Source organism: Rhinatrema bivittatum, chromosome 3 (assembly GCF_901001135.1).
Source record: "Rhinatrema bivittatum chromosome 3, aRhiBiv1.1, whole genome shotgun sequence".
NCBI lineage: Eukaryota > Metazoa > Chordata > Amphibia > Gymnophiona > Rhinatrematidae > Rhinatrema > Rhinatrema bivittatum.
In genome coordinates this window covers 15,433,189-15,460,620 of record NC_042617.1, presented here as the reverse complement: position 1 = coordinate 15,460,620, position 27,432 = coordinate 15,433,189, and the positions used below count along the sequence as shown (strand labels likewise).

General features: G+C 46.0%; 1 protein-coding gene across 1 annotated transcript in view; it reads right to left on the bottom strand.

Annotated features, from left to right (window-relative positions):
* Positions 1-27,432, bottom strand: part of DNAH8 (dynein axonemal heavy chain 8) — a 1,926,251-nt gene that overhangs the window by 564,526 nt on the left and 1,334,293 nt on the right. Inside the window, 3 exon segments of the mRNA XM_029592920.1 lie at positions 15,308-15,430; positions 22,743-22,929; positions 27,135-27,298. Coding sequence (XP_029448780.1) covers positions 15,308-15,430; positions 22,743-22,929; positions 27,135-27,298 — 474 coding nt within the window.

The window sequence follows — 27,432 nt, the reverse complement described above, 5'->3', positions numbered from 1 at the left end:
TGCGGATCAGTAAGCGACATTTTACGGGCGCATACCGGACATTTTTTAAAACCGGTAGCCATAGTGCGATCGACGGCCGTCGAGGCAAATACCCGAAAATGTGAGAAAAAAAATTTTCTCCTGAGGAGAATAAATTTGAGACCGAGGTACTCACCAGCCGGTGAAGAAGAAACCTCTGAGAGAATATCGATTAATATGACTTTTTCAGTCACAAGTATTGAGAAACAATTCTCAATGGCTCCTATCCCGCGATGCTAACTGCAGCGCGGAAAGACGAAGACTGAAGAGAGACACATGTGGCAGAGAATATCATAGCATGCTGGGCATGCTCAGTGCCCTCACAGGGCCAGTCAAAAGTTTCTAGAAACTTTGACAGAAAGCTTCCCGCTTCAGGGCTCCGTCAGTGACGTCACCCATATGTGAGGACTAGCATCCTGCTTGTCCTGGGATAAATTACTATATACAATGGAATATGGGAGGGAGGCAAGGAGCCAACCTCATGATGACTTGTGAGCATGATTAGTGTTTGTTTATTTACATAAGCAATATGAAAGTTCTAAATCCCAACTCCGCGGGGTGGCGGGTGGGTTTCGTGAGGACTGCATCCTGCTGTCCTGGGAGAACACCTGTTACAGGTAAGCAACTCTGCTTTCTCCCAGGACAAACAGGATGGTAGTCCTCACATGTGGGTGATTGCAAGCTACAGGCTGACTTATATTTGATTGGACCAACAGCGTACAACTTGTGCAACAGGCACAACAACTGGTATACTGTTGGGAAAAATGAGGCAGCCTGGAAACCACAGTAGATTGAATGTTGAAAGAGTTGGGATTATATTGGAAATAACTTCTTCAAGACGGATTGGCCAAAGCCAGAGTCTTGATGTCCTTTCTTGTCCAGGCAGTAATGTGCTGCAAATGTGTGAACAGAGCTCCATGTCGCAGCTTTACAGATCTCAGTAATTGGCACTGAACGATAGTAAGCTACTGAGGTTGCCATGGCTCTTACTGACTGCACCTTCACTCATCCATGGAGAGGAAGGCCTGCTTTGTTATAGAAGAATTCAATACAGTCTGCTAGCCAATTGGAGAGAGTTTGTTTGCCCACTGCAACTCCTGGTTTGTTTTTATCGAAGGAAACAAAGAGTTGGGTGGATTTCCTATGGACTGCGGTGCGGTCTAGGTAAAATGCAAGTGCACGTTTACAGTTCAAGGTGTGTAAAACCCTCTCACTCTGGTGAGAGTGGGGCCTTGGGAAAATAGTAGGCAAGACTATAGACTGATTTAAGTGGAAGTCAGTAACCACCTTGGGAATGAATTTAGGGTGAGTATGGAGTACCACTTGGTCTTGTAGGAACCTTGTATAGGGTGAGTATGTGACAAGTGCTTTTAACTCACTAACCCTTCTAGCAGATGTGATGGCTACTAGGAAGAGGACTTTCCATGTAAGAAATTAATATCGCAGGAGTGCAAAGGCTCAAATGGGGAGCGCATGAGTCTTGCAAGTACGACGTTTAGGTCCCATTCGGTGACTGGTGGCCATAGAGGGGGCTTAAATTGCAGTAGGCCCCTCATAAACCAACTCACAAGCTGTTGCGCTGTAACCAGGGCATCCCCTACTCCCTTGTGGTACGCTGAGATGGCACTCAGGTGTACCCTCACCAAGGAAGTCTGGCGACCAAAGTCTGAAAGCTACCAGAGATAGTCTAATAGAGATGAAGTGGGAAGGAAAAGGGGTCAATACCTTTTTGCATGACCCTTTTGTTAAGCACAGTTGCTTACCTGTAACAGGTGTTCTCACGACAGCAGGATGTTAGTCCTCACATATGGGTGACATCATCAGGATGGGACCCAATCACGGAACACTTTTGTCAAAGTTTCTAGAACTTTGACTGGCACCTACTGGGCATGACCAGCATAGCACCAACCCTGTAGCCAGCAGGGGTCCCCCTTTAGTTTCATCTTATAGTAAAAAGTACATGCGAAAAATAAAATAAAAAAACGTAAATGAACCCAACTCCGCGAGGTGGCAGGCGGGTTTTGTGAGGTCTAACATCTTGCTGTCCTATGAGAACACCTGTTACAGGTAAGCAACTCTACTTTCTCACAGGACAAGCAGGATAGTAGTCCTCACATATGGGTGATGACCGAGTTGAGGATGCCCGAGCAATGCGCCAAATGTAGCCAAAGATGTGCAACAGGCATCAGAACCGGGGTGGAATTTGGTAGAGGGCATCCTGAACCCTACCGGGTTGGCAGAAGGATGTTGGTACCTCAGATCGCAAAGAAGTTGCGATCTACACAGACTGGCCAAAGATGGAATCTTGTCTGCCAGCCTTGTCTAAACAATAATGGGCTGTGAAGGTGTGGAGAGAGCTCCAGGTAGCAGCCTTACAGATGTCAGCAAGCGGCACCGAGCACAGGTGCGCTAATGATGTTGCCATGGCCCTCACAGAGTGTGCTTTAACACGGTCTTGAAGCGGAATGCCTGCCTGTTGGTAACAAAAGGAAATACAGTCCGCTAACCAGGAGGAGAGAGTCTGCTTACCCACAGGTTTGCCCAATTTGATGGGATCGAAGGAAACAAACAATTGAGCGCAATTCCTGTGGGCAGCTGTACGGTCAAGATAAAATGCTAGAGCACGTTTACAGTCAAGGGTATGCAGAGCCCGTTCTCCTGGGTTTGAGTGGGGCCTGGGAAAGAAGGTGGGTAGTATAATGGATTGATTGATATGAAACTCCGATACTACCTTAGGCAAAAACTTAGGGTGAGTGCAGAGTACTACCCTATCATGCAGAAGTTTAGTGTAAGGCGAGTAGGTGACTAAAGCCTGTAACTCACTAACTCTGCGAGCAGATGTGATTGCCAAAAAAAAAATCACCTTCCAGGTGAGTTGGCGGAGATCACAGGATTGGAGAGGCTTAAACAACGATTTCATGAGCCGCCCCAAAACCAAGCTGAGGTCCCAGGAAGGGGCCGGAGGGCATAGTGGAGGTTTAAGGTGGAGCAAGCTCTTCAAAAAGCATGTTACGGAGGGTTGTACTGAAATAGGTACATCCCCAACACCTTTATGGAAGGTGGCTACCGCACTGACATGTACCCTGATAAAAGAAGTTTGGAGTCATGACTCTGACAGGTGCCAGCGATAGTCCAAAAACTTCGGTGTGGAACAAGAGAAGGGATCGATGGACATGGAAGTACACCATACCGCAAACCTGTTCCATTTGTAATGATCAGACTGCCTTGTGGAAGGCTTTCGTGAAGCTACTAGGACACGGGAAACCAGCTCTGAAAGGTGAAGAGGTTGAAGGATTAACTTTTCAACATCCAGGCAGTCAGGGAGAAGGCCTGGAGGTTGGGGTGATGAAGGCAGCCGTTGTTCTAAGTGATCAGAAGTGGGTCCTTTCCCAGAGTAATGTGCCGGTGTACTGATAGGTCATGGAGAATTGGAAACCTGACCTGGCGTGGCCAATGAGGGGCTATCAGAATCATTAATCCCTTGTCCCTTCGCAACTTCACGAGAGTCTTTGAAATGAGTGGAAGTGGAGGGTACGCATAAAGGAGACCGCTGGCCCATGAGAGGGAAAAAGCGTCTCTTGGCTGAAGGTGTTGACTGCGAGTGAAAGAGCAAAAGTTCCATACATTGCAGTTGTGAATTGACGCAAAGAGGTCTATGTGAGGGTAACCCCAACATTGGAATATTGAGTCTGCTACAGTGGGGTTGAGGGACCACTCATGTGATTGAAAAGTGCGACTCAGCTTGTCTGCCAACACATTGTCCACTCCCAGCAAGTAGTTGGCCCTGAGGTACATCGAGTGGGAAAGGGCTTCCGCCCATATCTGTGCAGCTTCCTGACACAGGAGGTAGGAACCCATTCCCCCTTGCTTGTTGATGTACCACATGGCCACCTGGTTGTCTGTTTGAATCAGGATGACCTGGTTGGAAAGGTGATCCTGAAAAGGCCTGAGAGCATATCTGATTGCATGAAGCTCCAGGAAATTTATTTGGTGTTTGGCTTCCTCTGAAGATCAAATTCCCTGAGTTTGCAGGTTTGCAACATGTACACCCCAGCCGAGGTTGGAGGCGTCTGTTGTCAAGATTTCTTGAGGGTCTGGAGCCGAAAAATGGAAGTCCTTGAAGCAGATTGGATTGGTTTTGTCCACCAAGCCAGCAATAAGCAGAGCTGGTTGGTGATGTGGACAATGGTGGACATTGGCTGAGATGAATGAATCCACTGCGATTTTAAAGTCCACTGCATTACTCTCATGGCCAGGTGGGCCAGGGGAGTGACATGTTCTGTTGCAGAAAGAACAAAGATATATTTTTGGATGGGGTACAGTGGAACCGGGTGGTTTAAATCAGGAAGTTGAATAGAGTGCGTTTTATTAGCAGGATGGAAAGTCTTGGATGATTGAGAGAGTAAGTTTAAATGGCTCGGGTCATGTGGGATAGATATGATGTCATGTGAAGGGAGGCTCTAGTGAGACACATTTAAAGAGCAGGGTGTGTATAGGGACTGCGCAACAGCGGTGTTTTTTAGCCGAAGGAGTATGGAACATGAGCAGTACATGGTTTGGAGCATTTGAAATACCCAGTAAGGTTAATATTATGTGATGTTGGGGCTTTCTGTGGGTTTTGATAGATTGAGATACATGTATGATTATGGAATGGTGGTATCTATTGATACAGGAATCTGTCGGAGTATTTGAAATAATTTACCAGAAGGCAAGCAGCGATGTAGCAGGTCGGTATAATGGTGTTTGTCATTTGTTGGGGGTTTGAGAACGGGGATATTTTTTCCAATCAATAAATGGTGATATCTCCCATATTTATAGTTTGTGTCTTTACCGAATAGTAGTTTGTGAAAACCGGAAAATAATGACAAGCTGGTGGTGAATGTTTGGTGAACTCTGATAATAATTGGAGATCGGTCTGAAGTTGCGACAGGAAAATAGTATGGTGATCTTTGAATAGAACCGATTGTTAATTTTAAGGTGAGTTTTGGATATTTAATGTGGTAAGTGGTATTTATCGGGTGATATGTGTTCTAATGATGAAATGGTATAAGAATTGAGTTTTTAAAGGATAATTGAATAAATGATTAATTGATGTGAATATTCTTACATAGAGAATGTGAATTTATTGATGTGCTCACTAAATAAGAGAATGTGAATTTACTGAAAATTTATGTGCTTATTAAGGAGTGAAGATGGAGTTTCCCTACATATGAAAAGACAATGGATAATATATTAATTGCAACGTCTGATGAAACCTTCGGGTGAAACAAGAGCTTCTTGTCGGGAGTTTGTTGAATTGGGAGTTTTTTGAATTAGCGACATCAAGAGTGAGAATATGTGGAATGACCAACATCTAGAACATGCAATTAAGTGTATGTTTAATTAATAATATTGGGAACATATAATAGAGGAAAGGAATATTTATATTTTTGGGATAGAATATAAGGGAAGTAAAGAGCTAAATAGTTCAAGCATAGAGAGTACATATGGAGTGATATTTTTAATAGTTAGAGTGCAATATTGAGAAATATAACAAATGAATCTGTTGTATTTTAATTTATGTGTAACATGTAATGCTTATATTTATTGATATTGTTTGTATGTGTGTGAGAATGAATGGTTGAGATATGTAATATGATGTATTGTATGTATAAACTATATTTATGTTTGTTTTAAACAAAAGTTGTAATGAATAAAGGTTTGTAAGATGTCACACGGGTATGCTGTTTGATATATGTGATGTACCGAGGAGGCCATATGACCCAGTAAGATCAGAAAGTGACACGGAGTTGAGTGTTGTCGAGACTGCAGTCGATGGGCCAGAGAAGTGAGAGTGAAAGCTCGATCCTGAGGTAGGAAGGCTTTCGCTTTTAGAGTGTCCAAGTCGGCTCCTATGAACGATAGGGTTTAAGAGGGAACTAGCCTGGATTTTGGATAGTTTACGAGAAACCCCAGGGAGATCAGGGTATGGCACATGAGACATAGAGATATCTGTGCAGCTTGCTGAGTAGGAGCCCTGAACAACCAATCGTCGAGATAGGGGTAGACTTGGACACTTTGACTCCTGAGAAAGGCAGCTACCACTATGAGGCATTTGGTGAAGACTCGTGGGGCAGATGCTAGACCGAATGGTAACACTCGATATTGGAAATGTTTTAGGCCTACTAGGAACCGCAGGAATCTGTGATGTGACGGAGTAATTGAAATGTGTGTGTGTAGGCATCCTGGAGGTCTAGAGAGCAGAGCCAGTCTTCTCTTTGGAGAAGGGGAAGAAGAGAACCCAAGGTCACCATCTTGAACTTTTCTCTTTGTAGGTATTTGTTTAAGGTGCGAAGGTCCAGTATTGGGCGAACACCACCTGACGTTTTTGGTATCAGGAAATACCGGGAATAGAAACCCTGCCCCTGTTGGGAGAGGGGCACTGGTTCTATTGCTCGAGACTGGAGGAGGAGGGAGACCTCCTGCTTCAGGAGGGTTGAGTGGTCGGATGTTCCCCACGTCAGCCGAGGTGGGGAATCCGGTGGAACAGAGAGAAAGTTGAGGTGGTAACCTTGGGTTATTACAGCGTGTACCCACTGATCTGTGGTGACTGTATGCCAAGGTTTGGAGAAGTGGCACAACCAGCCTCCGACGGGAATGGTCGGAAGTGGAGGCTGGGTACTGTTCTCTAGGAAGGAGTCAAAAGCCAGATGCTGGACCTGGCTGGGGGGCTGGCTGTCACTTCTGTACTCGAGGTTGCTTGGATTGGCTTTTTTGGTAAGGCTTAGAAGCTCGAGCCCTGGACGCCGGGGGATAGAATCTCCTTTGCCGGTAGAATTGTCTCTTGGAGTCTCTCCTAAAAGATCGTTTGGAAGAGGAAGAGAGATCAGAAGGCAGTAAGGAGAGCTGGCGCAGAGTCTCTTGTTGGTCCTTGTTACGACTATCGCTGCCAGACGTCTCCACTCCACCCTCCTTACCTCTCTGGCGACTCCTCCTGTGGTTGATGGATGTTTGGCTGCCCCGGCGTCTGTCTGCCGTCCTCTCCGGCGTTCCCGGACCGGCTTGGGTGCTGCCTCCCGCCATGCTGTTCAGCTGCCTTAGGGCGCATGCGCCGCGCGGCCTTGCTTCAAGTGCCTTCAGTGGCACGAACCTCAGGGGCGTCCCCCTTTGACGTCTTGCATCCAGGATACAAAAGGCCTACGTGATTGCTAGCTAATCGAGTTAGCAAAGGTTTCCTAATGGATGGGATTCGCTCTCCATACCTTGCAACTCTGCCTCCTTTGGACCTACTCTATTTGGGGTACCCGCTTCTCGGGGGTCTCTCTATCTTTCTTATCTTTCAGGTCGCAGTCTGGAACCGGTACTCGCTCCTCGAGGGCCCATGTTCCTGGTCTCGCTACTTGGACTCCACTTCTGCCAGGAAGACACCGCTGCCTATAACATCTGTGTTACAATCTCTATTTCTCAGAGCTATTCCCTGGAACCAGATACTCACTTCTCGAGGGCCTGCCGTTACTCCAGCTCCTGTGCTCCACACTGAGAGACTGCTGCGTGAGTACATTACCAACGAGGCTCTATTCCTGAACTCTGCATATCCTGCTACTACTCACAATATCAGTTCTCTCTATTACAGCACAGCCATTGTGGGATCGCTGTTCCAGAGCCTGAGGGACTACAAGCCCAACCAGGCTACTTTCCAGCTCACTACTGCCATCTCCGGTGGTTCACCAATCCTGTATAATAAAATAACTAGTGTATGTGTGTCTCCTACGCTGAGCCTAATCTGTGGCCCCTCATGGGACTTCCCCCCATGGGCGTGGTCACCTGCCACAGGTCCAGGGATCCACCCAAAACCCTTATAAATAATAACAGTCCTTGAGCTGCGCCACTGCTTCTTGAATCTTTTCTCCGAAAAGATTATCCCCAGCACAGGGCAAGTCAGCTAACCTGTTCTGTACTTCTGGTCTGAGGTCTGAAGACTTTAGCCAGGCCCATCTTCTCACACTAATTCCTGCCGCCGAAACTCTGGAGGCGGTGTTGAAGATGTCATATGCTGAACGTACTTCATGTTTGCCAGCATCTAAACCCTTTTGTGCTAGGGCATGAAGTTGGTCTTGGAATTGCAGAGGTAAGGCTTCAGAAAATTCCTGAATCTTCGTAAACAGGGCCCTATTGTACTGGGTCATGTATAATTGATATGAAGCATTGCAAGAGATGAGCATTGACCCATGAAATACTTGTCTTCCAAACGCATCCAGAAATTTCTGTTCCTTTCCTGGGGGAATGGAAGTGTGGGGTTTGGAGTGTCGTGCCCTCTTCTGGGCTGACTCTACAACTACTGAATGATGATCTAGTTGAGCTCTCTGGAAGCCAGGGGCTGGCTGAACTAGATAGGTGGCATCTGCCTTATGGTTGACAGGTGCCACAGAGCCAGGGTGTTCCCAATTTCTCTTTAAAAGGTCCAAGAGGATGTCCTGAATAGGGATAGACATGATTTCCTTAGGAGCATCGAGAAATTGGAGAAGTTGTAACAGCTGGAATGAAACTGTTTCAGACATTTCTTTAACAAAGTTGATAAATGACAAGTCCTCTGGAGGAGAACATTTCCTTTCATCAGGAGGAGAGGGCTATGAAGGCAGATCGTCTGAATCCTGGGACGTCTGAATCCTGGGACTAATCATCACAGCTCCCATATGTTCATCAGAAGGGAGTAACGGTGTTATTTTGGAAGGTACGGGCCTAGGCATCGATGGCCTTGGAGGTGGAATCGAAGGCATCGATGAAGGCATCGATGGGGGCATCGATGGCATCGAGGAAGGCATCGGAGGCATTGATGGAGGCACCGATGGGATCAGTGACATCGATGGATGTGTCGGTGGTAACACTTCAGAGGGCGGAATGGAGATCGGTGATTCTTCTTCTTCTTCCGATGACAAGGGTATCGGTGAGGAAGGAATTGGAGCCATTGGTTCCCTTAGATGCACCGTTGGAAGGGCACCGATTAACTTATCCGCAAGAAAGACTGGCCGAAGATGGAATTTTGTCTTCCGGCCTTGTCTAAGCAATAATGGGGTGTAAAGGTATAGAGAGAACTCCAGGTAGTAGCCCTGCAAATGTCAGGAAGCGGCACCGAGCGTAGGTGTGCTACTGAAATCACCATGGCCCTCACAGAGTGTGCTTTAACACGGTCTTGAAGTGGAATGCCTGCTTGCTGATAGCAAAAGGATATGCAGTCCACTAACCAGGAGAAGAGAGTCTGTTTACCCACAGGCTGCCCCAATTTGATGGAATGGGAAGAGACAAATAATTGAGTGCTTTTCCTGTGGGCAGCTGTATGGTCTAGATAGAATGCTAGAGCCCGTTTATAGTCAAGGGTATGCAGGGCCTGTTCTTCTGGATTGGAGTGGGGCCTGGGAAAGAAGGTAGGTAGTATAATGGATTGATTAATGTGAAACTCCGATACTACCTTAGGTAAGAACTTAGGGCGAGTGTGGAGTACTGCCCGGTCCTGCAGAAGTTTAGTGTAAGGCGGATAGGTAACTAGGGCCTGTAACTCACTAACTCTGCGAGCAGATGTGATTTCCAAAAGAAAAATCACTTTCCATGTAAGATAGCGAAGATCACAGGATTGGAGAGGCACGAATGGTGGTTTCATGAGCCGACCCAAAACCAGATTGAGATCCCAAGAAGGGGCCGGAGGGCGCAGTGGAGGCTTGAGTTGAAGCAAGCCCTTCAGAAAACTAGGAAGTCCTCTTTACGAGGGGTTGTACTGAAATAGGAATATCCCCGACACCTCTATGGAAGGCGGCTACCGCACTGATATGCATTCTGATGGAGGAGGTTTTTAGACCTGATTCTGACAAGTGCCAGAGATAGTCTAGAAACTTCGTGGTGGAACAGGTAAAGGGATCAAGGGATTGAGAAGAACACCATGGAATGCCTGCTTGCTATCAGCAAGCAGGCATTCCACTTCAAGACCGTGTTAAAGCACACTCTGTGAGGGCCATGGTTCCATTGTAAAGATAAGATTTTCTTGTGGAAGGCTTCCGTGAAGCAATTAGGACATGGGAAACTGGCTCCGAAAGGTTAAGTGGCTAAAGAATTAACCTTTCAACATCCAAGCCATCAGAGACAAGGCCTGAAGATTGGGGTGGCATAGGCACCCGTCGTTCTGAGTGATCAGAAGCGGGTCCTTTCCCAAGGGAATGTGCCTGCGAAAGGAGAGGTCCTGAAGTATTGGAAACCACACTTGGTGAGGCCAGTGAGGTGCTATCAGGATCATGCTTCCCTTGTCTGATGTAACTTCATGAGAGTCTTCGAGAGATGTGGAAGTGGAGGGAATGCATATAGGAGACCAGTTGCCAATGAGAGGGAGAATGCATCTCTTGGCTGAGAGTGTTGGCTGCGAGTGAGAGAGCAAACGTTCTCTACTTTGCGGTTCTGAGGTGACGCAAAGAGGTCTATGTGGGGGTAACCCCAACGTTGGAATATTGAGTCCGCTACAGTGGGGTTGAGGGACCACTCGTGTGGTTGAAAGGCATGACTCAGCTTGTCCGCCAACATATTGTCCATTCCCGGCAAGTAGGTGGCCCTGAGGTACATCGAATGGGAGAGGGCCTCCACCCATATCTGCGCAGCCATCCCTCCCTGTTTGTTGATGTACCACATAGCCACCTGGTTGTCTGTATGAATGAGGATGACCTGGTTGGAAAGGTGATCCTGAAATACCCTGAGAGCATATCTGATTGCTCGCAGCTCCAGGAAATTGATATGGTGTTTGGCTTCCTCTTGAGACCAAGTTCCTTGTGTCTGCAAATTGGTGACATGGGCTCCCCAGCCGAGGTTGGAAGCATCAGTGGTGAGAATTATTTGAGGATCTGGAGCTTGGAAGGGCAGGCCTCAGAGGAGATTGATCTGATTTTGCCACCAGACTAGAGACTGACGAAGTGAGTCGGTGATGTGGACAGTGGTCAATAGAAGTTGGACAGCAAGTAATTCACGATCTCCAATGCTGTAGATTTGTTCCACTGAAGAGAACTTGAATCGGTTTGAATTCGGATTACGGAATAAGCTTTGTCCCTCATTTTGTACATTGTACGTTTTTGAAGTTTATTTTATTTATTTATTTATTTATTTATTTATTTAAGGTTTTAATATACCGGCAATCATGAGAGCATATCTTGCTGGTTTACATGAAACGGGAGTGCATTAAATACATCAAACTAGAACTGAGGTGACCGAAGGTACAGTTACAATTAACAAGGGTAGCAAAACTTGGTGAAGAGGAAGAAATAGGAAAGAATAAAATGGTTAAACGATATACAAGTCAAATTACAAGTTATGTGCAAATGGCATGATTAATGGCTGAATGTTTTAGAGGAGTCCTTGGATTGTGTTCTTGGATTGTGTCATTAAATTGTGTCTGGGAAAGCTTGCTTGAATAACCAAGTCTTAAGTCTTTTCCTAAAAGTTAGGAGGCAGGGTTCTAGTCTGAGATCTGTGGGTAAGGAATTCCACAGAAGGGGGCCAGCTGTGGAGGTGGCGCGATCTCTTAGGGTAATGTGTCTAGTCGTTTTCGCAGGGGGAACTTGGAGTGTGCCTCTATAAACATCTCTGGTAGGTCTTGTCGAGTTGTGTACTTGGAGAGGGAATTGAAGATCGAGGGAAGTGCATTGATGTATAGTTTTGAAAATGATACATATGGCTTTGTACATGATACGGAAGTATACGGGTAGCCAATGTAGCTATGTTTTTTAGTTATATTATATAACTTATAGTTTATTAATGCATTGTTTTTCTTTCTCTACCCCTGACCCTCCCCACCTCTGACCCTCCCCCTAGTTTCTGTTTTTCTCTGGTTATATGTAAGGGCTCCGCCCTATAGTTAATTGTATACCTCCTGTTTTATGTAAGGGCTCTGCCTAAAAGTTCTTGTTTATTGTGAACCGATGCGATGTGCGAACGAACATCGGTATAGAAGAGACTTTAAATAAATAAATAAATAAATAAATAAATAAATAACTTGCGGGAGTAGAATGAGCATGGGACTAGGGATCCGGAAGCAGAACATTGGCTCAAGACCACCCCGGCCCCAATAGCGGAGGCGTCCACCTCGACCAGAAAGGAGCGATTTGGGTCTGGATAGTGAAGCAAGATCCAGCTAGGAAGGCCTCTTTCAGGTGGTGAAAGGCTGTAATGGCTTCCGGGGTCCAGTTCCTGGTATCTTGGCCCTTACGGGTCAATGCGGTAAGAGGAGCCGCCAGTGTAGAGTAATGAGGAATGAAATGGCGGTAATAATTCGTGAATCCTAGAAATTGTTGTAGAGCTTTAAGACACATGGGCTGGGCCAATCTTGGATTCTTTTGAGTTTTTCAGGGTCCATAGAGAATTGTGAAATTATATACCCAAGAAAGAGCAGACTGAAATTTTCAAACAAGCACTTATCCAATTTCGCGAACAGATGGTTTTCACAGAGACGTTGAAGAACTGTGCGAACATCGGTGCGGTGTGTAGCCAGATCCTTGGAGAAGCCTTAACATATAGGTCGCTTAACATATAGGTCACTGAAAATTTCATTAATCATTCGTTGAAATACTGCAGGAGTGGTAGGTCATCTCCAGATATTCGTAATGCCCGCCTCTGGTGTTGAAAGCTGTTTTCTAGGGATGTGCATTCGTTTGTGACGAAATAGGAAATATTTTTTAAGATGGCGCCGGCCGGCCATTGCTCCTACCATGTGACAGAGGCCGGCCAATAGCACTGTCACATGGTAAGGGCAAAGGGCCTCCGGCGCCATTTTGTTTACTGGCAGCTGATGGCCTGAGAGAGGGACATCGCTCCCGGGACCCTCGCTTGACCACCAGGGACTTTAGGCAAGTTTTGGGCGGGTCAGGAGGGTGGGAGATTCTAAATAATTACATCTGAAGGGTTGGGGTGGGGTTTGTTTTTTTTCTCGGATCGGGATAGCCGAAAAGAAATGGACCCGAACCGCGGGAAACAAAATTTCCCACGGCGGGCTGATAACGAAGACGGAATCAAAAGGTTCAGCCGAATCACATCTCTACTGTTTTCCAGATGTTATCGGGGCAAATACGCACCAAGTTATAAGCGCTGCATAGATCCAATTTGGTGAATATAGAGGCTCCATGTATTCAGTCAAATAAGATTAAAGGCAACGGGTATTTGACTTTGTGGGTGATGGCATTTAAGCCACGGTAATTGATACACGGCCTTAGAGATCCATCTTTCTTAATAACGAAGAAGAATCCTGCACCAGCAGGAGATGTTGAGGAGCGAATGAACCCTTTCGCAAGGTTCTCTTGGATTTACTCCATCATAGTCTTGGTCTCAGGAAGGGACAGAGGATAAGTGCACCCTCGGGGAGACGTGGTACCAGGCAGAAGTTCGGTAGGGCAGTCAAACCTCTGAAGAGGTGGTAGAAGGTCCTCCTTTTGCTTTGAAAAAACATCTTCAAAGTCTGCATAGGGAGCTGGTATGCCAGAAGAGGTGGTCACCAAAGGAATCACAGGGTGGTGGCACCACTCTTTGTAGACAAGTCTGATAGCAGGTGGAACCCCTTTCCACCAGCTGGAGTGACCCCCAATCAACTTGGGGGGAATGACGTTGGAGCCAGGGTAGTCCTAAGACTACCGGGTGGATAGATTTCTCTAATACCAATAGTTCAATTTCTTCAGTATGAAGGGTGCCAGAAAGGAGTTGAACTGGCTCAGTGGTCAGGGAAATTCGACCAGGTAATGGTTCTCCATAAATTGAAGCAATGCACAAGGAGGTCTCCAAAGGATGGGTATTTATACCCAGAAGTTGAACTAGATCCTTGAGGATAAATTCTCTCCTGCTCCGGAATCCACCAGAGCAAGGACTGGAAAGGACCAGGAGTCCCAAATCAAGGAGACAGGCAAGGACAACTGAGGGGCCGGTGATGTTGCATCCAAGTTCAGGACCCCAACTGAACTTAGGCTGGGTAGTTTCCCGGACGGACTGGACAGGCCTGTAGGTGATGGCCAGGTGCTCCGCAGTACAGACACAGGCCTGTTTGTCTCCGCCGGAGGTGCTCTTCCAGGGACAGCCGCCCATGGCCCAACTGCATAGGTTCTTCCGTCTTGGCCACGATGGAGACCCTACCGAGGCAGGGATGGTGGCTGGTGGCAAGCGGGAGCGAACCCGAAAGGGCTTCCTGAGCATTTAATTCTCCCGGTGACGCTCTTGGAGACGATGATCAACTCGGCCAGTTAAAATCGATAAGATCCTCAAGAGAGGAAGGGAGCTCCCGAGCTGCCAATTCATCCTTCAGCTGCGGGAAGAATCCATCCAGAGAGACAGCTCGCAGGTAGTCTTCCTGCCAGGAAAGTTCTGTGGCTAAGGTCCAAAATTCAATCGTATAATCAAATAGGCTTCTTTGGCCTTGTTGGAGGTGTAGCAAATTAGTGCTTGCCACGGCATGCCGCCCAGGATTATCAAAGGTCCACCGGAACATGGCCACAAATCGAGTCAGTTCCTGTAGGAGAGAGTCCTATCGCTCTCACAAGGGTGAAGCCCAAGCCAACACCTTCCCTTCTAGATGAGACAAGATAAAGGTGACTTTTGTGAGTTCATCTTGAAAGATGGAGGGCTGCAGAGCAAACTGCATTTAGCATTGGTTGATGAACCCTCTGCAGAGCTTGGAGTCACCATTAAAATGAGATGGAGCTGGTAGGGCCAGCAAGGCTCTAGGAGTGGAGGGAGAGGAAGCCGGTACTGGACCTCAGTTGCCGGATAGGGCATCTCTCTGCGGCACATAGGGATCAGCAGCTGAGACTGAGGCATAGAGTGCAGCCTGAGGACGGAGCCGGCAGCCCACCGCCGCCAGGGAAGAGGAGCCAGGCACTGGATATATCTGAGAGAGGTGAGGGGGCACCTGTAACAAGGACCATGCAAATAATCATGTATATTGCATGATAAACATATATATTACATGATATACACTGTTTAAGGTGTGTTAGAGTCATATCCTGGCTTGATGTAGCTCCCTGACAATTTGACAATAAACACACTATTGTCTTATACATATAAAATCATGGCCTATCATTCACTCATCCTCTAAGCCCTGATTAATGTAATCAGAATTATAATAATACCTGTACCCAAGAAGGTTCTGATGAGAAAATAAATATTCTAGTCAGTCTGAATTATACATGATGAAAGGGTTAATAGAATAGCTCTCATTTCTAATGCTGACAATACGTTATGTTACATTATATAGATACTGAGGCACAATTCACAACTCAAAGTTAGATATTATTTAAATAATTACCTTAATTAGATGTGTCATTGCATCTTTAAAAAATACCAGATCAAGAGTTGCACCCCTAATTGTGTCATTCATTTGTTTCTGTAACTTCTGCAATTTGTCTCTCAGAAAATCATAACTTGGAACCTGAAAAAAATGAAAAAGTTTATTTTTACGTTTATAAATTCACGTCATCCTTCATGACATTAATCTGTGTTTGTTCTACCTGGTAAAAGACTAAACTCATGTCTGAAAGAAAAGAAGGAGAAACTTAAGGGAGCTCCTGTTGTGAGTCAGCAACTGGGATGGGAGAGCTGTCTTTGCACATTTCCTATTTAAAGGATCTACATTATAGGGTGCTAATGAAGTTAATGCATGATTAGACTGCTTATCACATATTAAACATGTTTACTATAATGTGATAGCACAAATATATCTCCTGCTAATCTACTGTAACTGCAGCCTCAACATAAGATATTGGAATTTGTATTCAAATGAATAAAATAGTGTGGTTGCCGCTGTTAGCCTATGACAGCAGAATGTCAGCATTGAAATTTAAATTAGCCAATGGTAATTCTACTTTTCAAGAAATTGGTACAAAAAAATGAGTTGTTTGATGAAAAATGTATTCAGCCATGTGAACCCAAGCTTGGTTTTGGCTGGTAAATAAAACCGAAAGTAATTATCTTTGTTTAGAAAATTTGAATTTGGAGATAGACTTTTAGCCAGTAAATACAGAGCCCAGCTTGTATTCACTGAGTTATGATCCAATCTCTAGAGGCTAGAGTGGCTCTGTATTCACTGAGTCCGATCTCTGGAGGCTAGAGTGGCAGACCTGGAGGAGCTGAGGCAGATAGAGAGGTATATAAAAGAGATCTTCAGGGACACAGTAGCCTAATCCTAATTCCAGACTGGCAGGCCCAATGCTGACTTGGAGGAGAAAGGTCTCCTGGTGAGAGAGCATCACTCTGGTGTAGCAGGAAGTGATCCTGTCGCAAGGACCTGCACTCTCGCACTGAGGATGAGACTCCCAGAGCTACTGCTGAGGAGGGAAGGGTTAGGTCAGCTATCATAGTTGGTGATTCAGTTATTAGGAATGTTGATAGTTGGGTGGTTGGTGGACTTGAGAATGGCCTAGTAACTTGCCTGCCTGGTGCGAAGGTGGCGGACCTCATGCATCACCTACATAAGATTTTAGACCTTGCTTGGGAACAGCCTGTTGTCATGGTACATGTGGGTACCAATGACATAGGAAGGTGTGGGAGGTATATTCTGGATGCCAAATTTAGGATTTTAGGTAGAAAGCTGAAATTCAGAACCTCCGGGGCAGCATTCTCTGAAATGCTTCTTGTTCCACACATAGGTCTCCAGAGGCAGGAGAGCTCCAGAGTCTCCATATGTGTGTGGCAAAGCACCAAATTTGGCCACCAGATGTCACTGTCCCTGTATAGAACACACTCTTTAGGAGCCATCCACCCCCCTCAGTCCCTTCAACCTGGACAGCTGTAGTTGAATGCTCACTATTTAGCCTAGCCATTTTAGGACACTTTGGGGCAGATTTTCAAAGACCAGGAGGATTTACACGCCTGGGGGGGGGGGGGGGGTGGGTTACGCGCGCCTAGCCTATTTTCAAAAGACCCAGTGGCGCGCGTAAAGCCCTGGGACGCGCTTATGTCCCGGGGGTTTTCTGAATGGGCAGGCAGGGGGCAGTCTGAGGGCGGTCCAGGAGGCGTGGCCGAGGACTCCAGCACAGGGGGATCGCTCGCCTGCAGTTGGCCGGCGAATGCAAGTTACACCTGCCTCTGGCAGGCGTAACTTAGAAAACAAAGGTACGGGGGGATTTCTTTAGGGCTGGGGGGCAGGACAGGGAGGGGAAGATGAGGGGGGAAGGAAAGTTCCCTCCGAGGCCGCTCCGATTTCAGAGCGGCCTCGGAGAGGACGGGGAAAGCCAGTGAGGCTCCCCAAGGGCTCGGCGTGCACAATTTGCACTAGTGTGCACCCCCTTGCGCACGCCGACCCCTGATTTTATAACATGCTGCGCGCACATGTTATAAAATCGGGCGTAGATTTGTGCGCACTGGGTTGCACAAATGTACGCTCGCGCGTATGTTTTAAAATCCGCCCCTTTGGGATCAGTTTGAGGAAGCCTTGTAACAGTAAGGATGCTTACGTTTTACACTCTGGTGAAGCCTCCCAGCCTCACCAATTTAGAAGAGATAACTCATCCTGAACTCCCTGCCAGAATGTCCTTCTCCTACTAATTTACAGACGAGATCTATGTATTTATTTATTTGCTTGCATTTATAAATCAAAGCACTTACAAGATACATTGTTCAGAGTTTTAAATGGAAATAACAAAGAAATAACACACAGAAACAATTTATATTCACCACTTACTGTATTTTTCACTCCATAAGATGCATTTTTTCCCCCAAAAGTGGGGGGGAAATGTGCGTGCGTCTTATGGAGCGAATATAAAAAAAACCCAATAGTAAACTATAACCCCCCACCCTCCTGACCCCCCCCAAGACCTACCAAAAGTCCCTGGTGGTCCAGCAGGGGTCCGGGAGCGATCTCCTGCATGTGGGCCGTCGGCTGCCAGTAATCAAAATGGCGCTGATGGCCCTTTGCCCTTACTATGTCACAGGGGCCGACGTCCATCCAGTGCTCCCTCCATGTGACAGGGGCCGGCCAATGGCACGGATACCCTGTCACAGGGTAAGGGCAAAGTCCATCGGTGCCATTTTTATTAGTGGCAGCCGACGGCCCGAGAGCGGGAGATCGCTCCCAGGACCCCCACTGGACCACCAGGTACCTGTAAAATGTTTTTGGGGGGGTCAGAAGGGTGGAGGAAGCAAAGGGATTAGTTTTAAAGGGTCGGGGTGGGTTTTTTGTTTATCGGCTCGGGCGCAGCCGATAAACAAAACCGTGATCAGGCCCGATGAAAAAAACCCCACATGTGAATCAGAACCGGAATCCGAACTGATTCCGGTTCCGATTCACATCTCTACTGAAGTATTCGTTTAATATTTCTGCCATTGCTTTGTCACTCTCCACACATTGATCCTTTTCACCTTTCAGTTTCACTATACCACTTTGGACTTTTCTCCTTTTTCTGATGTATCTGAAAAATGTTTTGTCACCTCGCTTTACCTCTTTGGCAATCCTTTCTTCCGCTTGACTTTTTGCCACCTTGATTACTTTCTTTGTCTCCCTCAGTTCCACCAGATATTCTTCCTTGTGCTCCTCCCTTTGGGATCCTTTATATTTCTTGAATGCTGTTCTTTTAGCTTTTAATTTGTCAGCCCCCTCCTTTGAGAACCAGTTAGGTTTCATTTTTCTTTTGCTTTTCTTTACTTTTCTAACATATAGATTAGTTGCCTTGGTAATCGCTCCTTTTAGTTTGGTCCATTGTTGTTTCACATCTCTCTTGTTCGCCCAGCCTTTTAGTTCTTCCTCCAGGTACTTCCCCATTTCCTCAAAGTCTGTGTTTTTGAACAGCAAAACTCGGGTCTTCGTGCTTCTTCTCCATTTTCTATTTGTGATATGAAACCATAGGGGTAGATTTTCAAATACCGCGAATAGGCGTACTTTTGTTGGCGCTCCAGGCGCAAACAAAAGTACGCTGGATTTTAGTAGATACGCGCGTAGCCGCGCGTATCCGCTAAAATCCGGGATCGGCGCGCGAAAGGCTATCGATTCCGTATAGCCGGCGTGCGCCGAGCCGCGCAGCCTACCTCCGTTCCCTCCGAGGCCGCTCCGAAATCGGAGCGGCCTCGAAGGGAACTTTCCTTTGCCCTCCCCTCACCTTCCCCTCCCTTCCCCTACCTAACCCACCCGCCCGGCCCTGTCTAAACCCCTCACTTACCTTTGTCGGGGAATTTACGCCTCCCGGAGGGAGAAGTAAATCCCCGCGCGCCAGCGGGCCGCTAGCGCGCCGGGACGCGACCTGGGGGCGGGTCCGGAGGGCGCGGCCACGACCCCGGACCGCCCCGGGCCGTAGCCATGCCCCCGGGCCCACCCCCAGAACGCTCCCGACACGCCCCGAAAACGGCGCGCAGTTCGGGCCCGCCCCCGACACGCCCCCCTCCGAAAACCCCGGGACTTACGTGAGTCCCGGGGCTCTGCGCGTGCCGGTAGGCCTATGTAAAATAGGCTCACCGGTGCGCAGGGCCCTGCTCGCCTAAATCCGCCCGGTTTTGGGCAGATTTAGGCGAGCAGGGCTCTTAAAATCCGCCCCACTATGAGACCAGGACGGGCAAGGTGTCCAAGGAGAAATGGCTTAAGGTAGGACTTTTTACTGTGAAATTGGGGACTCCTCCACCAGGATAGCTGCTGGGTGAGCTTTGCACAGTGAACATCACCATAAAGTTCTACCTAGATGCCTGAATAAAACGACACCTGTTATGCCCGCCGGTCGCAGACAGCTACGACCACTCTGCTCACTTCTTTCTTCACTTCCCTAACTCCATGGGTTAGATTGGCAGCCTCCGCTACGACCTGCTTACCGCTTCCAGGCCTCCTGGATCAGCATGGACGCCGCCGACCACCATCTTGCCATCTGATCTCTCTAGGTGTGCGCACACTCACAGGCCAGTCTTATCCACATCATGGCGGGAACCTCAGGGGTGTCCCTTCCAGATCACGTGGATATTTAAACCTGCTGGCCTTCTCCAAAGATGATTTGGCAAAGAGTGACATCCTTGCTATTTCCGCCTCACTTCCTGAGGACCCTGCGTTCCAGTTCCAGTTCTGACGTGGACATCTCAGGTACCCACTCCTCGGGGGCCTCTCTCTTGTCCTGGCTATCCGCTCCTCGGAGGGCCTGACACCTGGAACTCTGTCTGCTCTGTTCCCCGGGGGTTCCTGGAACCAAGTAGCTACTTGTGAGTACTCCGCCCAGCAGATCACTTTCTATCTTACAAGTGTCTATCGGGTGTAACCCTCACTGTGGGCCATTACCATCACTACAGAGAGCTCCATCAGAAGTGCCTGCTCTACAGAACTTTAGCACACTATCGAGGACCCTCAGGCGCACCCTGCCTTGGGGACCGCTACCAGACCGACCGAGGACCCTCTACAGTGTACCCCGCGCTGCGGGCCATTACCACTTCTACCTAGGGCCTCGACTGTGCTCCTCACTCTACGGATCACTGTCACCTCTTCAGAGGGCTTCATCTGCATATCCTACTCTGCAAGCTTTACCATCCTACCGAGGACATCATTGGTGTACTCCATCCCGCGGGCCACTACCATCTCTGTCCTGGTCTCTTCGGTGTACCCCTCTGGTATACTTGTTTCACGGATTGTTACCAGCATTCGGAGGTATTCCCTCTGGGCAGTACCTATCCCATTGACCCTGTGTCTCAGGGCCTGTGTGGACTCTCTCGCTCTGTCATCCCCCGCTCCATGGGTAGTGCATCTATCTCTTTAATTTATTTTATTTATTTAAGACTCTATTCATTCTCTGCCTTCCTCCGCTGAGACCTAGCCTCCCGACAGTGAGGCTCACGGGGCTCCTCCCAGTGGGCGGTACCGCCTATCACTTTAGCCCAGGGTTCACATACCTTCTGTCTTACAGAATCCTAACAGATTGCCAAATCATGGACCCAGCACAGGTCTCAGCAATTCAGGCCATCCCTAGCCTGGCCCAAAGAATCTCGGAGCAACAGAAGATTCTAGAGATTTTGGCTAATGCCATCAATCAACTGAATAGCCAGCTGGATTCCATATCAACACCTGACCCGGCTATGCAAGCACCGCCCTTCCGGCCTCCAGTACCTTTGCTGGCTCCTCCTCGTTTTGCAGGTGACCCCTCGTTATGCAGGGGTTTCTTGAACCAGTGCAACATGCACTTTTCCCTACCAATGTCAGGAAACATTTCTTCACTGAGAGGGTAGTGGATGCCTGGAATGCCCTTCTGGAGGAAGTGGTGAAGATTAAAACTGTTAAGGATTTCAAAGGGTATGGGATAAACACTGTGAATCCCTAAAGGCTAGAGAATGGGAATAAATAAAGCTTAACCAGCACGGAGCAGCAGTTATTACCCTTAACAGAAACGTGGAGGTAGCCTGCACGGAGCGGCAGTTGCTGCATTGGGAAGCTTGCTGGGCAGACTAGATTGACCATTTTAGTTTTTTTCTGCTGTCATTACTATGTTACTATGTTAAAAGCCTGGCATGCGCCAAAATCAGGAGATATGTGCACAAGTTGGGCTTGCACATGCCCAATGAATTTTAAAGCCGCCCATATGCGCATGTACCTCCTAGTGCGCACACATTTCAAAAGTTTTCAAAAAGGGGCAGGGCATGGGTGTGGTCTGGGTGGGACATGGGCATTTTGGGGCATGGCCAAGAGACGTGCATCTAAATACTTATGCGCCTGAGCGCATGCCCAGATCCCCAGCCACGTAAGTTTATTTCTGCTAAGGACGAGGTGTAAGTTTAAAAAAATTAAAAAACGATAAATAAAAATTTATAAAAAATTAAAAAACTAGCCATACCTGAGAGGTTTAAAGGGTCTGGGGTAACTGGGGGGGAATATAAGCTATTCAATCAAGGGGGTTTGGAGGTCCTAGCTGTTAACTGGGTGAACTGGTGGGTGAAACTGGCAATGGCATGGACGTGTACCCCTTTTAAAATTCCCTGACTAATGCAATAGAAGTGGGATTTGTATGCCTAGACGTGCACCTATTTAAAATGAGGCGCACATATGTGTGCATCCAGGCTATTTTATAACATGCCGCATCCCAGGCTGACACCAATGCCCACGTACCACTGTGCGTCTGTGCGCCAGAATGAAAGTTACCATCCCTGGGCATGCTGTAACACTGCATGTACTTTTTGCTCCCTTCAAAAAGGTTTAGTGACAGTAGCAGGAAAATATTGAAGCAGCAAGTCTATAGATGTATATAACTTTTTGGTCCATTGATAATAAGCAAATAAAAAGTTAAGACATGCTGTTATAAACTGTCTGGACACATCACGACTGAACATAAGAGAAATCTGTCTAAAATCTTGCTGGCTAGATTTAAACCTACCGTTGTGATGCCCAGGTATGGCAAGCAAAGATGCCTGACTAGCACTTTTTTCAGCACTTTTATTGCACAAGTCAGGGAATGCAAGTTAGCATCCCACCCCTAAGAATGCCCACTTTTAAAGCAGTTCCATTTAGCTGCTCTGAGAAACGAAGCATTTACAGTATATTTAGCCATTCTATAGGATTTAATTGGCTAAATCATTGTAAATATTGGTCCCTCAGGTGATAACTGCTGGCTTTTAGTATGACCTATTGTTCTTCACTATTGTGCAATTCTATGCGCTATTTAGCACTGTTTACTGACTGGACTCCTTAATGTATTTTGTATATCTTTGATTCAATTTAGTATAATTTTATAGAATACATTTTCTACATGACATCACATCAGAATCCATTACTTTTGCACAAAAAAATTCTGTACCAGTTCATAGATTTTCGGTGCTTCAAATGTGAAATCATCAGGTTCATCACCAGTAGGTTCAGGTGCATCTCGTAAAAAGTCAACGAAGTATGGCTCAGGATGGAGTACCAAATCAGCATCCACATTTTCCATGACTGCTCGTGTAAAGGCCTGTTCAAACCAATCTTGATCTTCAGCACTAATAAATCTAAAATGGCACAAAAATAACAAATAACAAAGCGGAAAAAATTTAAAATTCCAGACAAACATATGATTCATCAGTAAATCATCTGAAGTTTTCATGGTGAATTGCTATAATTACTTATTTAATTTACATATTAAAAATATTTATATGCTGCACAAACCAATGTTCTAAGCTGGGTTGTAGAGCTGACAAGCATGCCTTGTTTCAATGCACTGGAACAGTAACCCAGAGCTCTCTTTTCAAAGAGTTGCTGAGTGGCAAGATAACTGGTTAATTTTAGTTATTAACTTTAGGAGAATTTTCAGCTAAATCTAACTGGCAAGGTTTTCAGCTGAAAATTTGGCTAGCTCTATCTAGCTAAAACTTAGCTGAATAGATTTATTTCGCTCAGCCAGGAGTGGCTGAAATTGACTGACTACCCCTGAAATCATCACTAGCTAAGTCCTCCTCAGAAACCCCATACAGCCCTGAATCCACCCTCTCTACCATGGCACCAAGTCCTGATATTTAAAAAGAATTACCCCGCTGGCCCCATCTCCCTTCCCTTTCCCAAATACCAATATTTAAAAGAATGAACCTGATGTTAGAAAAATGTCTGAACCTTGACCTCTCTCCCTCTCACTGACTCCACCAAACTTCTCCTCTTAAGTCCATCAGGCCCTTACCCCCAGGAGTATGCCTACCTCCTTCCTCCTCCAGTACACTGTTTCTATTTTGCTGAGAACTGCTATTAATTTAGTCACTTCACTTTGGAAGGGACCACTTCCTGTTTAGAATTTGATTCTGTATTCTGATTAATCCTCTAGTTTTGAACAGGGATTGTTACCAAATCCTGTCTCCAAGAGAGTTAGAGTTGATATGTTTTTTCTAACATCAGGATAGTGAGGTAATTGTTTAAATAACAGTGTAACACCCCCCCCCCCCCCCCCCCGCCCCCCTCATTGTGGGTTATCTCGGCAGCTGCAGGGGTGGTGAGCAATCCTTCTGCAACACTGGAACAAACAAAACCCAGAGTTCAACCAATTGGAGACCAGCGAAAGCTGGGAGGCCCAAGGAAAGCAAAATTGCTTACCTTGTAATAGGTGTTACCCAGGACAGCAGGATGTAGTCCTCACATATGGGTGACATCATTGATGAAGCCCTGGTACGGAAAACTTTCTGTCAAAGTTTCTAGAAATGTTTGACTGGCCCTGTGAGGCCTCTGAGCATGCCCAGCATGCCATGATATTCTCTGCCACAGGGGTCTCCCTTCAGTCTCGTATGTAGCAATAAGCTTTAGCAAAAATAAAATAATAAAATATTGGACCCAACTCCGCGGGGTGGCGGGTGGGTTTCGTGAGGACTACATCCTGCTGTTCTGGGATAACACCTATTACAAGGTAAGCAATTTTGCTTTATCCCAGGACAAGTAGGATGCTAGTCCTCACATATGGGTGATTAGCAGCTAGAGGCTGAGTCATTTTGTAGTGAAGCAACACTGAAGTATTGTTGGTTAAAATGAGGCAGCCGAAGATCACAGCAGGTTGGATGTAGGAGGAATTGGGATCAAACTGGAAACAAGTTCTTTAAGACAGATTGTCCATAGGCTGAATCTTGTCGTCCCTGTTTATCCAAACAGTAATGAGCTGCAAAGATGTGAAGAGAACTCCATGTTGCTGCTTTACATATGTCAGGGATTGGCACTGAACGATAGTGTGCTACTGAGGTTGACATCGCTCTTACTGAATGCGCCTTTACTCACCCTTGGAGAGGAAGGCCTGCTTTTTCATAGCAAAACTGTATGCAATCTGCTAACCAGTTAGATAGAGTATGTTTACCCACTGGATTACCCATTTTGTTTGGATCATAAGATACAAAGAGTTGAGTGGATTTCCTGTGGACTGCAGTGTGGTTTAAGTAAAATGCTAGTGCATGCTTACAGTCCAAGGTATGTAAGGCCCATTCTCCTTGGTGAGAATGAGGCCTTGGAAAGAATGTGAGTAAAACTATACTTCAATCGCTGATATTTGCAAGCACAGACTATTGTAATGCCTTACTACTTGGCCTACCCTACACTACAGTTAGACCACTGCAAATTTTACAAAATGCTGCAGCTCGAATTCTCACAGGAAAAAGCAAAAGAGATCACATAACAGATTCACTTGCCTCCCTACATTGGCTACCCATAGAACAAAGAATACAGTTCAAAGCACTGTGCTTAATACACAAACTTATCTATGACGAAAAAGCAGAGTGGCTGAACACAGCACTTAGAGTACACGTCCCACACAGAAATTTAAGATCAGCAAACAGAGCACTTTTAACCATTCCATCTGTGAAAACAGCAAGACTTACCCAAGTTAGAGAACGTGCACTATCTCCAGCTGGCCCCGCATTATGGAACTCCATGCCCCTTGACATAAGACTTCAGAGTAATCATAAACTTTTCAAAACACAACTGAAAACCTGGCTTTTCAATCAAGCTTTCAAGAAAGAGAATGATACACACTAACGCAGGGGTAGGGGTCGGGGTAGGCGGTAAATTAGCAGGTTAAACACGCGGCAAAACTGCAGGTTTAAAAAGCGATAATTGGGGTGTGTGTTACTGTATGGGAGGGAACATAAGAACATAAGAAAATGCCATACTGGGTCAGACCAAGGGTCCATCAAGCCCAGCATCCTGTTTCCAACAGTGGCCAATCCAGGCCATAAGAACCTGGCAAGTACCCAAAAACTAAGTCTATTCCATGTAACCATTGCTAATGGCAGTGGCTATTCTCTAAGTGAACTTAATAGCAGGTAATGGACTTTTCCTCCAAGAACTTATCCAATCCTTTTTTAAACACAGCTATACTAACTGCACGAACCACATTCTCTGGCAACAAATTCCAGAGTTTAATTGTGCGTTGAGTAAAAAATAACTTTCTCCGATTAGTTTTAAATGTGCCCCATGCTAACTTCATGGAGTGTCCCCTAGTCTTTCTACTATCCGAAAGAATAAATAACCGATTCACATCTACCCGTTCTAGACCTCTCATGATTTTAAACACCTCTATCATATCCCCCCTCAGTCGTCTCTTCTCCAAGCTGAAAAGTCCTAACCTCTTTAGTCTTTCCTCATAGGGGAGTTGTTCCATTCCCCTTATCATTTTGGTAGCCCTTCTCTGTACCTTCTCCATCGCAATTATATCTTTTTTGAGATGCGGCGACCAGAATTGTACACAGTATTCAAGGTGCGGTCTCACCATGGAGCGATACAGAGGCATTATGACATTTTCCGTTTTATTCATCATTCCTTTTCTAATAATTCCCAACATTCTGTTTGCTTTTTTGACTGCCGCAGCACACTGAACCGACGATTTCAATGTGTTATCCACTATGACACCTAGATCTCTTTCTTGGGTTGTAGCACCTAATATGGAACCCAACATCGTGTAATTATAGCATGGGTTATTTTTCCCTATATGCATCACCTTGCACTTAACCACATTAAATTTCATCTGCCATTTGGATGCCCAATTTTCCAGTCTCACAAGGTCTTCCTGCAATTTATAGCTAATCCGATCGTTTACATCTCATATACATGCCGTGGGCGGAAAGGGTTACCCGTAGATTTAAAGAGACGGTAAGGATGGGTTAAAAGGGATAGTGAATCGCAGGTAGGACTAACGCGGCCAAATTGTGAGTAGAAAGCTGGTTAGAAGCAGGGTAACCGCGGCCGCACTTTACTGTATCGGCCTGTATGTTTCTGTAAATCTCCTTTATGAAGTTTGCATCAGCTCCTCCAGATGTGTGACTCTAGCCTCCAGAGATCAATCTCATTCTCTGAGAACCAGGAGTTCTTTGAACTGAGTGCATACATACAATCTCTTGCTAAATGGTAGAGAATCATGCATGTGACACCTTAGCTGACTCTACCACTGGCGGACTGCAAAAACAGTTTTACTTTTGGGTGTTACATGTGGCTCACGAGACGCCAGTTGGCCACCTCTGTGCTAGGTTCTGATTGAAATGAATTTAAATATAGGTCATTTTGCATATCTTATCTGTATGTTTCAATGAGTCAGATAATCAATTGGCCAACTTGGGGCTTTTATTTTACCTCTGGGTCAGACACATTCTGATGTAATTGAATAAAAATCTACAAATTGGATAAGGTTATAATTTGATTGTAGTTCTAAAATATAATGAAATATTGTTACAAATGTAAAAGATTTAAAATACTATACCTGTCTGAAATTACCCTGTTGCACTCATTTTTGAAGAGAGCTAGAAGAGTTTCAACATCTTTGCATTCATCTGCTTTTATAGTTAACATTCCTTGCCATATTCTGGAAAGGTCACGAAGATTGAAGATATAGTGAAATTTGGATGGAGTAGGCAGCATTTTTATCTAAAGGATAAACATATTTACTGTTTAACACAATGGTAATTATAGAATGCACATGTTTGTACTGAAAAATGGTAGATATTACAGTAGTAGGAAAATTATAGATCATGTTTTGCTGGAATTACTATAGTTTAGCA